This window comes from Pelodiscus sinensis, chromosome 1 (genome assembly GCF_049634645.1).
Source record: "Pelodiscus sinensis isolate JC-2024 chromosome 1, ASM4963464v1, whole genome shotgun sequence".
NCBI lineage: Eukaryota > Metazoa > Chordata > Testudines > Trionychidae > Pelodiscus > Pelodiscus sinensis.
Genome location: NC_134711.1, coordinates 60,583,536 through 60,598,690, shown reverse-complemented (window position 1 = coordinate 60,598,690; position 15,155 = coordinate 60,583,536). Strand labels below are relative to the sequence as shown.

At 38.0% G+C, this 15,155-nt stretch overlaps 1 protein-coding gene across 2 annotated transcripts in view; it reads right to left on the bottom strand.

Annotated features, from left to right (window-relative positions):
- XPOT (exportin for tRNA) overlaps positions 1-15,155 on the bottom strand; it is a 50,704-nt gene that overhangs the window by 16,401 nt on the left and 19,148 nt on the right. For both annotated transcript variants that reach the window (XM_075930966.1, XM_075930963.1), the window contains exons 5-15: positions 14,102-14,171; positions 11,873-12,091; positions 10,925-11,109; positions 10,359-10,527; positions 9,664-9,900; positions 9,287-9,325; positions 7,728-7,790; positions 4,807-4,931; positions 1,224-1,368; positions 954-1,073; positions 627-721 (exon numbers count right to left, since the gene is read on the bottom strand). In XM_075930966.1, coding sequence (XP_075787081.1) covers positions 627-721; positions 954-1,073; positions 1,224-1,368; positions 4,807-4,931; positions 7,728-7,790; positions 9,287-9,325; positions 9,664-9,900; positions 10,359-10,527; positions 10,925-11,109; positions 11,873-12,091; positions 14,102-14,171 — 1,467 coding nt within the window. The remainder of the gene's footprint in view (positions 1-626; positions 722-953; positions 1,074-1,223; positions 1,369-4,806; positions 4,932-7,727; positions 7,791-9,286; positions 9,326-9,663; positions 9,901-10,358; positions 10,528-10,924; positions 11,110-11,872; positions 12,092-14,101; positions 14,172-15,155) is intronic.

Here is a 15,155-nt window from a genome sequence, read left to right as displayed (position 1 = left end):
TATGGTTCATTTAAGTGTTTTCAACCGTTAATGAGAAAAAGTGTCAGGTTTCAATATCTGATGTAGGTCGGTGCAATATCTGTGCTTAAGTAGAACCAGTGTGATTTCCTGTAACTAACCCTACCACAGATTGAAGAGTTTTAACTGAATTAAATAACTCCCACAGAGAACATGGTTTTGCCTAATAGACTAAAAAGAACAAATGCATATTCAAAAATTTGTTAACTCTTCTGTTAACTGTTCTCAGGATATCACATTGAGGAATGATAGTAATACTGGACTTCACAAGTCCATGGTCTGCTCACAAGTGCTGGATGGTATCTTTAAGGTGATTAGCTGAGAAAATAGACAGGTATATCACCATCATTAGAGTTCATTGTTAATACCAAAGTGAGGTGAATTGGGATAGTTCACACCCGTTTTTCTCCTTGACATTTTAAGAGTGTCTGTAGTACGGTCTGACCACAAACCTAATGCATCTGCCAGAGAAGTGTTTTTATGGTGTACCACTTCATGCTTGCTCATTTCAACCCCTGCTGCTTTGTTCAAATAGCCAAAGCACTCTCTTATCAGCGTGAATTCTTTTATACAACCTGGATACACCATTTGAAACAACTTCCACTTACTTAAGAGATTTTACAAATCTGGAAAAGAGGTAAGCTGTTCTGCTTCGCACTTTTGGATTAGTATGGCGAAGACCTCTGTGATCTAAGAATGCCATCTGCAATTAAAACAAACATTTCAGCTTGTATTTCACTGTCAATTAGCAGAAAATTTAACTAACCAAAATTTCCATCATCTTTATCTTTTTCAGAAAATAGATGAAATTCTCCAAAATACAAAAAAAAAAAAAAAAAAAAAAAAAAAAAAAAAAAAAAAAAAAAAACATCCCAAGCATTTACTTTGTGTGTCTGGAGAAAATAAGGAAAGAGGTTTTGTATGATCAAACTTACCAAAACATTTGGAATGTGCTGAGGTTCAACAGTGAAAAATTTTTCATATCTAACGACCGTTTCAAAGAATTCCAAAGTCACTGAGGTATGTTGATAAGCACTAACACCAGATGTCACCAGCTGTACAGAAAATGCATGAATAATTTAGGATTAATCATTTACAATGACACTTTACTAGATATTGATAGTCATGATGAGTTTTTCATGTTAAAGAAAAAAACTGCTAGTAAAGAGTGAAACATTTAAGTGGCATACGCCTGAAATACTTACAGTTCGCATCATATCCTGCAAAGCACTTGCTTTTGAAACATCTCCTGAGAAATGAGCACCATGAGATACAGGGAGAGCCTCAGCCAACATATACAGGAGCCTTATTGCTACTTCTACTTCCATAAATCGTGTAGCCTGCCAATTCCTAACAAAAGATACAAGATTATGCCTTAATAAAAGTCACATTACTCCCTTGACCTTCATAAAATACTTAAGCTATCAATATTTTTATAACAGAGCTGTCAAAAGATTAAAAATTAATTATGTGATTTAAATATGATTAATTGCACAATTATCATATTGTTAAACCATAGACCGGGGTGGGCAATATACAGTCCGAGAGCTGGATCTGAACTGCCAAGCAGCCGGATTCAGCCCATGGCCACCTCACTGGGACCCTTAGGCACAGAGCAGCTCATGCTGCTTTCAACAGTTGCGTGCTCTGGATGCTGGGGAGAGGGGAGGGAGCTTCGCCTGCAGTTCCCACCACCGATCAAAATCTATCAGCTCCCATTGGACAACTTCTAGCCAATAGAAACTTAGAAATTTTGCTGGGGGCAGGGACAGCATGTGAAGCCTCCTCTCTCACTCACTCTCCCCTCATGCTGGAGAAGAACCACATGAAGCAGCTTGGGACTGCAGCCTGTCTCAGGTTCGTGCAGGATTGCTGGCTGGGAGCAACTCACAACCAGAGCCCACCCTGGCACCTCACCCCCTCTCTCCAACTACCTGCTCCAGGCTACCATTCAACCCTCTGTCTCCCCTATCCCCACCTCATCCAAGCCACAACTCCCTCCCCATCCCTGCACCGCATCCAACACCTCCCCCAGGCCAGAATCCTCTCCTGCACCCATACCCCCTTTTGTACTCTGCCCCCCAAGTGCCTGCCTCAAATTACAACCCTCCCTCCCCTCCTTTACCCAGACTCCCTCTCATACCCTACACCCTCTCCTGTACCCCAGTAGTCTACCCCAAGATCCCTTCTGCACCCCAACCTCCATCCCAGATCCTGAGCCCCCTCCACACAAGTGCAGCCCTTGGCTACTTAACAAAATCTTTGAGTGGTTCCCCATTAACAATTATTGCCCATCCCTGCCAGACTACTACTAAAATATTTCCGGATGTTTTCTACATTTTCAAATATATTTATTTCAATTACCACACAATACAAAGTGTACACTACTACATTTTTCTTATACAAGTATTTGCAACGTAAAAAAACAAATGAAATAGTATTTTTCAATTCACCTAATATAGGTTGGACCTCCCAGGTCCAGCACCCTCAGGACCTGACCAGTCCCAGATGAGAGAATGTGCCAGACAAGGGGAGGTCCCCTGACCCTTCAGCCCATCTCCCTCCCTGCTGCTGGCTCCCTGGACTTGCCAGGCTGCCTGCTGGCCAGCCCCAGCCCCGCTCTCACTGGGTGTCACATGGCCCCAGCCAGGCTTTCCCTCTTGGGCTTCTGCGGCTGCAACCCCAGTCCTGCTGCCAGGTGGCACATGGCCCCAGCTGTGCTAATTCTGCCATGGCCTCGGCTCTGTTTTCCCTCTTGGGTTGGTACAGGCCCGGCCACAGTCTTCCTGACATGTGGTAATAGCGCTCCACCACTACCTGGCTGCCCCAGCTGCTAGCCCTCCTGCTCTGGGTTCTCATCCAGGAATATCCGTGGTCACACCAGACCACAGATGTTGCCAGACAAGAGTGTCCCCATTAAGGGAAGGAACAACCTGTACAAGTGCTGTAGTATAATCTCCATCATGAAAGTTGAACTTACAAATGGAGAATTACATACAAAAAGTAAGAGAATTTAAAAATAAAACAATGTAAAATTTTACAGCCTATGAAGCCACTCAGTCCTATCTTCAGCCAATCACTCACACAAACAAGTTTGGTTACATTTGCAAAAGATAAGATGCCGGCTTCTAATAAATGACATCTGAAAATGAGAACAGGCATTTGCATGGCACTGTTATAGCAGGCATCACAAGATATTTACATGCCAGATATGGTAAAGGTTCTTATGTCCTTTCATGCTTCAGCCACCATTCCAGAAGACATGAATCCACATGAACAGGTTTTGCTCAGTGATCCAAAGAAATGTAGACCTATACATGTTTATTTTTGTCATCTGAATCAGATGCCACCAGGAGAAGGTTGATTTTCTTTTTTGGTGATTTAAGGTGCTATAATTTCTCAGAGTGTTGCTCTTAAGATTTTTTTTTAAAGCATGTGCCACACTTTATCCCTCTCAGATTCTGTATGGTACTTTAGATTCTTAAACCTTAGGTTGAGGCACTATAGCTATCGTTAGAAATCTCACATTGGTACCTACTTTGTGGTTTTTTCATATTTGAGAGGGTGCTGGTCATCATACAAGACTGTTAAAACATGAAATATGAAATAATTAACATATTTTTGTGTTTGTTTTTTAAAACAAATAATCAGCATAGGAGTATGTCCTCTGGAATGCTCGGTGAAGCATGAAGGGGTATATGAATGTTTAGCAAGATATTTTCGTTCTAGATATGCAAAATCATCTACAAATAGTGCCACACAAATACCTGTTCTCACTATCAGGCAAACTGTAAATAAGAAGCAAGCAGCATTATTTCCTGTAAATGTAAACAAACCTGTTTGTCTTATGTATAATGAACTGAAAAATACTAGTTTTATCATGTTTACAGTACAAATATTTGTAATAAAGTGAGCAATGTACACTTTGTATTCCGTGTTTTAACTGAAATCAATGCATTTGAAAGTGTAAAAAAAGGTAAAAAATATTTAATAATTTTAAACCAGTATGGTTTACTGATGTGTGTAAAAAACTGATTTCCCAGTATCTTCTTATGAAGCACCTTGAACTACATGGCATGGAGGAGATTATGGAAGTGCAGTGTTCATTAAACATAAGCGCCAATTACTTTAACTAGGCAAACCAAAACACTGGCATCTTGAAATGCTGACCTTTAGAGAGCATTGTTTTTAACATACACAGATACGTAAAGCATTCTCTTTTCATTATTATAGGAGTACTGTTGAAGCCATACTCAACATTGGTGGTGCCGTGGCGCACTCAACACAAGTACTGTAACTGTTTCATGATTACTATTTGTGATTGAGAGGAAGATTAATTTGGTATGGTATGAGTGTTTTAAGTTTAAGGGAACACTTGATTGTTGTTTCCTCCCTATATTATCTATTCTTACTGTGCCTTGATAATAGCAATATTTGATGCAATTCCCTCTTCCACTAGCATAATGAAAAGATAAGGAAAAATGATACAGTTGCTAGATAATGGTGATCCCTGAAGTGAAAGAATGGTGATAAAGAGAGACCATTTTAATATTACAGACAGAGAAAGAGGTTTTCTAGAAATCTGAGCCTAAAAGAATTAAAAAAGTTTTACTACAGAAGACACTACAAAATGAAACAGATCACTAAATTAAACATAGAATGGTTTACCTGAGAGCTTTGCAACGCCTGCATGAGAAGTGTCATCTGTTATTGCATCAAGCCTGTACTCAGCACAAGCCTGAAAAAGCAATCTTTCTTAAAAAGCCAACTAGAATAAATATAACTTACTGCAATGTAGTGTTAAAAACTCTGCGGACTGAAGCCAACAGTAACTCAGGTGAGACCTGAGCTAATCGGTCCAACAATAGTTTCAGCTGTTTCCTGTATTCCACAAACATTGCTTCATCTTCACCCTGCAACACATTCATTCTTCATGTAATCCACATGTATGTGTTTGTCCTAAACATCTGAAAATTACATCTTTGGATAATTATGTTGTGATTAATCAGGATAAAATAATTATGAAAAACAGTGTGGATATGTACCATTCCTATTATTTGCTTGTGTCTTAATGGCATGCATTTTTATTATTTTCTGTAGTACAGTGACACCTACAGGCCCCAACTGAGAACAGAGCATAGGATACAGAATACCAGGTCTACGCTATAGGGGAAGGTCAAATTAAAATATGCAACTCCAGCTATGTTAATTACGTTGCTGGAATCAAAGTACCTTAATTCCAGTTTCTGTGCAGTTGCTAGCTACAGTGGAAGGTTGACAGGAGCAAATGCCTCCATCAACTTCCCTTACTCCTCATGAAAGTGGAGAAGGAGGGGAGTCCTCCAAGTTCGATTTAGTGGTAGACCCACTATATCAAACTCCGGAAGATTGAGAGTGGCATCGATCTTCCACATAGTGAAGATGTGGCCTAAGTCAGTCCTGCCCTCAAATCATACATCCTAAATAGCCAAGACAAAGTGAAAAAAGAAAAGGGCTTCCAGCCTTCTCTCTTTCTACCCATTTGTTCCATCCAAGAACAAAATTATCCTTCAACTTAATTTTAAAGCCATAGTTTCAGAATGAGTAAGTATTGATTGTGGCAACTGCCACAAGTAGGCAAAGCCAACTTTTAGGTACAGTCATATAAAATAACAGAGGTAGCTGTGTTAGTCTGATCTTGGTAAAAACAAAAAAAAGCAGTCATTCCCACACTACCATCTGAAGAGGCAAAGGAAGATTGGAAGTTGTAAAGATAGACCACTTTTTCCATTCTACCCCTCTGGACTGCTGAGGTCTCAACTAAACTACTGCATTCAGTTTTGAGCATCACACTAAGATATCAGTAGGTTGCAAGTCTAGGAGAGCAACAACTGAAATAAGATTGTAAAAGTCTGGCTGATCGGGAAAGGTTAAAAAAGGGTATTGTTAGCCTCGAGAAGAAAAAAAAAACAAGGGGGGGGGACATTCTTCAGCTATATTAAGAGCTACTATAAAGAAGATGATCATCAATAGTTCTCCACATGCACTGAAGTTAGGCAGGCTTAAAGTCCAGCAAAGAAGAGATTTAGGTTGGATATCAAAAAGATTCTCTTACTATAAGGATAATCAGGCATTGGAACAGGTTGCCAAGGGAAACCGGTGGAATCCCCATATTTGGATGCGTTGTTAAAAATGTTAGATTAACAACCCTCTAGGGATGTGAACGACTAGTTGACTATCTGATAGGCTAGTCGACTAGTCGCTTCCTCCTCCCCTCTTGCTGCCTCTATCAGAAAGAGCAATGGTGGGGGGGACTGGCGAGGGTGCTTCAAAGCAGCAGTGCTGTGTGGAGCCTGAGACCAGACCCCAGGCTTCACGTGGCACTGCCACTTTGAAACACCACATGCAGCCCCTTTGAAACACCAGCTGGGGTGTCCCCAGGCTGCACGCAGCATTTGAAAGCAGCAATGCCGTGTGAAGCCCGGGATCAGTAGGGGACCACTTGAGTTCCCCGCTCTGGCCCTGTGCTCCCTGCAGCGCTTTTGCCTTTCAAGTGTAGCAACAGTCCTAGGGCTGTTGCTACATTTCAAAAGCGGAGGTGCCCTATCAATTAATTGAATGGTTGATGCAAATTGCATTGACTATTCGATTAGTCAATCAAAATGTAACATCCCTACAACCATCAGGAATGATCTAGACATACTTGGCCCTGACTCAGCACACAGGGAATATTCTCTTAAAGTCTCTTCCATTCTTTTGATTCTTTCCTCATTAGCTCCCCAGTCCCTCTTCACTAACAATATATAAATCCCTTAAAACCACCTCTTTATCCTTCCTACTTAATCATCCACCTTCCTACTTAACCATACAGAAATTGGTCCTTCTACTTCCCACCTTCCAGAGGAAGCCAAGAGGTAACCCCACTTAATTCCATTGCAGAAATCACTACTCGGAGGCCACCAAAAATATTTTCCCCATTCAGCACAGATCCGCTATCCTTGACTTCCAGCCATAGATTAAATCAGTTGTCTAATTTTATAGGTTAGCTAGTGGATCAAGAAACTAGCAATGTAACAGACAAAATGAAAGAGCAGCTGCTCGTTGGAAGTATTTTAATATTTGGAAAAAAAACCCAACATTTATGGGTTTGAGATCCTCTTGCACTATCATTTGGTTTCTTGCTACAAGTCTGGATCTGATCCTAATGCAGTTCACTTACAGCCATTTAAATTAATACCAAGCAATTTCAGAGATCTTTGACCTGTCTCAAAACGGTATGCCTTTATACAAGTTAGATACTTTGTTTTCTTTGTTCTGCGCTTGGAAAAAATAGTGTTAATTTCAACCATTCATGTTGATACCCCAATCATCTAGTGTATGATGCCGTAAGAAACAGAATGCATGACTGTCAGTTTGTGAGCTCAGTTCAATGCACTAATTTGAATTATAGTTCATTTCAGACAGATTATTAAAAAAAAGTGTCAGATGTCACACAAACAATTTTAAGGGTATTTATTTTTGATACACAGCTCCAACAGAATATACACTTGCACTGAGAACAGGTTTCAAACCTTATCCTAGACTTAAACTAATATAGTGATTGGTATTTGCAAATTTTAAACAGCATTATCTATATTAATCTTAAGATTACTCATTTAAACCAAACAACCTGCAATTTAAACTGAGATTTTACCTTTTCAAAATCAAATTACCTAGGTATGACATCTTACCTCATGTTCAAAATTATATTCTTCATCATAGGTCAACTTCTTCATAACAGCCAACATAATTGCCTAGAAGTAAAGAAAAGCTGATAAAACTAGTCTACTGCAGTTCCAACAAATAATACAAAGCAATCGATATAAAATTCTAGTGCTGTACTGCAAAAATATACAGTAGTAATTTGGGAAATAGCTGAAGTTAATATAATTAAAAATTAATCCACACTTTGAACGTTCAGAGACTTAATAGAAGCGATGTTCCAAGGATTTGTGAAACAGACACAGTATGTGACCAAATGTTCAGCTATAATCCAGTTTTTAAAGCCTGATTTTGTATAACAGACAGTGCTCAATTTCTAGAAATATTATCCAGCTTCCTAGTTCCCACATATAACCCATATAGTTCAATCCCAAAGTTTAAATTCCTATCACATATAGCTCCAGAATAATATTAAAAGTTTCAAGGGCGGGAGGGAGGTGTTCTTAAACAACCACCTCTGCTGGGTTTTTCAGGATTTTATGTTGGACTTCCCACTCTCCCTTTTCCCCCCCCCTTCAATTGTTACTCTGAGGTATTCAAAGTTTTAAAAAAAAAAGTATGGGTCTCTAATTTCTGTGAATTAAAAGCTATTCTAAAAAGTTAGAAAGGAAATTAGACAAACAAGGTTATTATGTCTATTAAAAAGTCAGCAAAACATCTACAGAGCTGCCCTATAAGCAAGCCTATAAAGAAATGTGCAAAATAAACTGCCACTGGATATTGAAGAGGGGAAGCAGTGAAGTTGTGAATTAGAGGAACAGATCTGATATAATTAAGCAGCAGATTTTGTGCCCTGTGCCAAAGTCCCAGCCACTGCCAGGTCCAGCAGCTCCATAGCCACTCATTCTGGGCAGGGAGGAGCACGGACAGGACCAGGATCAGCACCCGCACCCTAAAAATTGTTCCAACACCACTGACTAGACAAAATCAAAACTGAAAGAAACTTTAAGCTTTTTAATTTGGACATTATACTAATATTTGAGGAATACATTTCAAAAGTGAACATACTATGTATTATGGGCTTCATTTCATAAGATGCTCCTTCCAAACCCTTACCACAAACCTCTCCACCCCAGGTTCTCTTAGAGTTGGGATAATTAAAGCAATGTAAAGAAAATATAAAGTTCAGTTTGGAAAAACCATCTCAACATGCCTATGGATACAAAAAGATGGCAACACTATACTACAAGGTCCAAGAATTATGAGAAAAATGGGCTTGAGTTACTAGAGATGATGCAAAGAGGAGAACTGGAAAATCTGTACTAAAACAATATATATCTTTATATGCACAATTCAAAATTAATTGTTAAAATTTACAATCTTTTATTTGCAATCTTATTTGATTAAATAAGGGCACTGTTCCTAATGACAAGTCACAACAGCTTTACTGAGGCACATTGAGACTAACAATATGAAACAGACTTAACATAAGGGGAAATGTGATCCCCTGATAGTCTCCAGAAATATGAACATTTACCAAAATGACACTTATCAAATTAGAACTCTGCTAAGAAACAACTCCTCTTACCTCTACATTAGCTTTTTGCTGGTCCGAAAGAAGAGAGAGCTGTAATGAGACATTTCATGTTATTTTTCATCAAAAGTGATATTGCACAGTCTAATAGCTATAGCAATAGTTATGTTTTTCTTATAACACTGATACTGCTTGCAAACGTTTTTCAGAACACACAACATTTCCATCCAATCTCATTTCTCCAAAATTCTACAAACTGTACATAAGCAGTATGCCCACAAACTAATAAACCCATACATACTGTGTTAACTTTTTATAAAAATAATTCCTAGTTTAACTCCTTAAGAAACTTAACATTCAAAGTAACTGTTTTAAGTAGTTAGGGAGAACATTAAGGTGCCACAGAGTGCAACAACTAATTCATAAATTACCTGCTTCAAGATGTGAAGGTAATCATAACAAAACCCGACAATATTGGATGAAATATCATCATCTTCGTGAATTAGCAACTGCAACATTAGGGCCACTTTTGCTTCAATAGCTTGCAGGGTGTCTTGAGCACTCTTCATATCCCCACTCTTTACTAGTTTAGTCCAGCTAGTTATCAATGCTTGCCCCATTCCATTTACTAGCTTAGAAAATCTGGCTAGAAAATCCACATCATCTTCCTATAGAAGGAACAGAAATAATCTGATTAAAACAGTAGCAAAGACTCAAAACTCCAGCTCCACAAAGTGGTATCAATTCATAGACAGTGCTATGCATGGTCTTCAACAGGTTATGAGAGGAAGCAGCATGTGTCTCCTCAGTTGGCACAGCGGTTGCCTGCTTTGTTCTTTCCCTTAATGTAGTAGGGGGAAGAAGAAGAAAATCCAAATTTAAGAGCAGAGCGGAGTTAGGAAGGAGGAAAAAAGCAGAGCAAAAGCACAAAGATGCATTAAATTAAAAAATCAAGTTGATTAATATGTTGCAACTAAACACAGTAAGTACATGGGAAGTAGTGAATAATTTATATTCAGCATGGGTATGATTGCACAGGCAATTTCTCATATCCCCATTTTGAGGCAATTAGATCTCAGGTAAAATTTGTATGACTTACTCATCTCCAAAATATCAGTTTACTAACCTGATCAATACTGAAGAGACCAGCAGACTGTAACACTTGACACAAAGATTCTACCAGTTTTGTTTTATCAATTGGATCCATTCCCTTATTTACAATTTCAAACAAACAGTCACATGCTTCCTCCCGAAGAACTTCTACAGACATATGACCTAGCAGCATATTTATAAACCTAGAAAGGTGAAAACAATATATAGACGCACTATCACCACATGCATAAGTGAAATCACATTGTAAATAGGAAAACATACAAATCCTATGGGTTCATTATTAATTTACATCTGTAAAATGCACAGGGTTTATAGACCTAGAGAATAATGGCTGTGATTTGTGGACGAAGTCTCATCTAACACTGACTTACATTACTCAGTGCAACAATCTCTTCACTGCTGAGAAATCAGCAAGTTTTAAAAAGTTACTTAGAACAGGAAGTTTGAGGTGCACTTTTTTGTATTCCTAGAACAGATTTTTGACATCAGCTATTCTAACAGGATAGCAAAAATGCTGCTAACAGGAGAGCAAAAATGCTTTCCGAAGGGCGAAGATTTCCAATTAAAAAGAAAACTTACCTTTCATTGGCTATCAGGCTCAAATCTATCCAGGAAACATAAGCTCCAACTACTTCAAGGCACTGGCATGTCAACTCTGCATTAGTATATTGATAATTTTGTAAGATTTGGTACCACGACTCCACCAGGCTTGGAATGCATTGTTCCCTCATTGTGTCTTTTAATAAGGTGTTTCTACGAGCCTCCTATAAATACAGGAGAGCACATTTAAGAAAACAGATTAATGGCTTTTGCATATTCACTATCTTTTTGCCCTTGAAAGATGTAAATACTCATAATCCACATTTACGTTTTCCTTATTTTTTCCCAGTGGTTAGCAACTTTAAAAGCTCACTCAAATGTTAGTAATCCTAAAATTATACCTGCTTTTCCTCTATCTGCTTACAAAACCAATATATTGTGTATTATTTCCTTTCCCCATTCCTCCATACAATAATTCATACACAATATCCAGTCAGCAGTTTGCTTTTCTGAACATTTATAAATGCCAAAAAGGGAAACAAAGACTTCCAACCTCCTCCACTCTTTTAAAACATATACATATCATCATAATATGCTCAAAAATGAGCGATCCCTCATGAGAAGCTAGAACATTTTAAAAATTGACCAATTTTAAAAACATCAAGTGGATAACAGTCCGTTAGACTTCCCCACAGTACTTCATTCACAAGCAAAATGCTTCTGTTCAGGGGTCACAAACACTAAATAGTTCGTTAAAATTCAAACAAAATTTGTTTTAATTGAAATTTAAGAACTCATAAAATAGGCTCTTTATAAAGTGTTATAAACACACAAACAGTTGAATATAAACTACCTGTGATTCTTTTAAGGCAGAATCGTCCTGGTGAAAAACAATAGGTTTTTTTTCTTCAGCAAATCAGATGAACAATCCTTAACCCCCAAACAATATTAATATGACACAGAACATAAAAACATGACTTAACTTGCCTCTGATGTATGAACTACATCCCGGTCTACCAGTTCAGCATCAACAGCCATAAGGATTCTGAGGTACAGATCTACTCCTTGAGGGTTAAGGTCTACCACTGACAGAATATCAAAAAAAAACTTGGGCCATTTTGAGAGATATTCAGTGACGAATAGCAATGCAAAGACTTGAGCTGCTTTGTTCCGAATAAAAGTCTTTTCTGGTTGGGGATTCAGCATCTGAGAGAAACAGAGTATTTTCTTTATACATTAAAAATAATTGACTGATTTGGTTGTCTGCTGTACTTTGTCATCAACACAAACACTGCCTTCCATTTCACTATCATGCATGTGTTATGTGAAATACAACAAGCTTGCAAAAAAATTAACCCCCTTTTATAAAGGTACTCTGTGCAGGGTTGAAAAGGAAATCATGTAATTTTTGACAGCAAAGGCTAAAGGCTCTCAATAGTTTGGAAAAAGAGCTTTACAATTACAAAAAACACTATTGGTCCTATTGGGCTTTTGTTACCCCAACTGGCTGCTGTTTTTGAAGATGAGAAGCTGTTCCCAATTTTTCTTTATTCAGAGAATGAACTGGGAAGATACCTAACTCCCCCTTCCTTCTGTCACTATACATTTTTCTCCCCAGCTCCTTATACAAAGGGGAACTAAAAGCTAACTAACTAGGGGCAATGGCCCATATTAGGACTTCAAACAAGTAGTGACCAATATTTTGTTTACACTCTCTAAAATCAACAAGAGATGAGCAAAATAAAAAACCAACTGCTAAAAGTGTATCAACTGCTGAAGATGGAAGTGTGCCCCAGTGCCCAGTCTATTATGAAGAAAATGTAAAATCAGAAAGGTGGAATCTCTCTTCAAAAGAGGAAAGAAGAGTGAGCCTACCATTTACCCCACAAATCTAACTTCAATCTCTAATAAAACAACAAGGCTACGTCTAGACTGGCCCCTTCTCCGGAAGAGGCATGCAAAAGCAGGCAAGTCAGAATAGGGAAATCCACGGGGGATTTAAATATCCCCCGCAGGATTTAAATAAACCTGGCCGCCGCTTTTTTTCCGGCGGAAAAGAGCGTCTAGACTGGCGCGATCCTCCGGAATAAAGCCCTTTCAGAAGTAGGAATAAAAAAAAGCCCTTGCAAGTAGGAATAAGAGATCCTACGGAAAAGGGCTTTATTCCGGAGGATCGCGCCAGTCTAGACGCTCTTTTCTGGCTTTTCTCCAAGCCGGGAAAAAAGCGGCGGCCATGTTTATTTAAATCCCACGGGGGATATTTAAATCCCCCACGGATTTCCCTATTCTGACTTGCCTGCTTTGCATGCCTCTTCCGGAGAAGAGGCCAGTCTAGACGTAGCCCTAGAGTGTAATCTACCATGATGCAACTGCACCTTCTTTCAGGAGTTCAGTGAAGAGCTGCAAAAGTGGAACAATTTAATTAAGACTTGAGAGTTTGGCTAAGTGATGATTAAGATCTATGTAGGAATTTATATCATGCTTATCACTGTAATATTAGATAATAGTTTACAAAGGGTTGCATATAAAGAAGAAAGAATTGAGTGTGGAACCAAAGGAACATAACTAGGAGTGCAAAAAAGGGAATATTTAAAGTTTTCTAGTCAGTGATCTATTTGATCATGGTAGAGTATTCCTAGGAAGACTCTGAAAACTCTATGGCTTGATATTTAAAGCTATATTGGACAGAATAATACTCAATATACCAGAGATACATTGTGCATTTTCAAACAGATGGACTAAAATCTTTTCTATGTCTCTATGGCTTTTTCCCCACCCTCTCAGGACCCAGGAATTAAATTTGATGGACGGAAGGTTCCAGAAGATGAAGGATGCTCCCAGTTCAGACAATGAAAGAAGAGAAGTTGAGGTGTTTCTTTTTTAAGGGTATCTTTTATGCTCCAGAAGTATTGGCACAATTGATTCCTCCACAAAGGTGTGGGATAGGAATAAGAAAATAGAGATAAGAACTTAAATGTTATTTTAAGCACATTTTATTAAAAACTTGTTTTCAATTAGGATAGTTTAAAAAATTCAAAAATCTTAAGACTATAATGTCAATCATATGTCTGAATACATTTTTTAAAGTAGCTTATCTTTTTCAGAAGCACATAGAAAGTAAACTTTAATTCTAATTTCAAACCTTCACTCTGGTACCAGTTAGTATCCCTGAATAAGCCTGCTGTGTACTATTAGTTATAAAAGAAAAACATTTACCTGAGCTTGTAGCCATGTTATGAGCGTTTCCCTGATTAGCTGCTGTTGGACTTCAGAAAGTTCAGAATATCTGAAACATATCATTCACATCAAAACAATCTTAAAACTTTGTTTGCTTACTTCTGGTTCCAAAGATGAAAGAGACAAAAGCTAAATTACTTAGCTATCTGTATTGCCTTTGCACAGTATAGTCTGCATACAATCTACACAAAATGTTACCACAGAAGGAATTCTCCTGTTTGCATATGCATTCTAAGTCAAGTTAAATACGTTGTTAATTTATTTAATGAAAACCATTCTGCTCCCTTCGTGAATAATGTTACTTGTTTGTGTCAGATTGCCAGTTTTTCTAGTATACCATAACCCTTCCTCCCAGTCTTCTCATATCACCTTTAACGGGGTGAGGGGGGGTGTATAAATAAAAAAGGGGGACTGTCTATGATTAACATTTAATTAAATTGCTATAGACATTAAAAATATTAATAGTCTTATTTGGGGTTATTCTTTAACCACGAGTGGTTATTACAATATTGTATTTATATCAAAGCCATTAGTTATCCTATTTGAAACTGCAGACCCAAGGTAGTTTCAACTACCACTCTCATTGTTCTCAGTTACTAAAATTCAGTTTTGTCCTAATTATCCCTATCTTAAGGCAAGTTTTATAAAGATTACTACTTTAAAGTTGCAGTGTCAGAACCAGGCAAGATGAAAGATTTTAAAAAGTCAATCCTCCATAATATAATTTATTAAGAGTAGCCAGTTCCTTTACTCTAGCTGCCGAGTTCTGTAAAGAGAGACTCAACACTATGGTCAGCACATGTAACAATGCCTATAGTTAAGGTTGCCTTGCCATTAGAAAACACTGTTTACAGTTGCTTATAACCTTGTACAACTAATGTTCAAGCTGAAAAGGTTCCCATTCCAGATATCTGTTTCAGGCTGTTATTTATAAAGCTTCAAAAAAATGTTTTCAGTGTTTCTGGGAACAACAGTAAGGAAAAATGTTATTTTGCCCGTTAATGAATTATTCATAAGTATTTTGAAGCAGCTC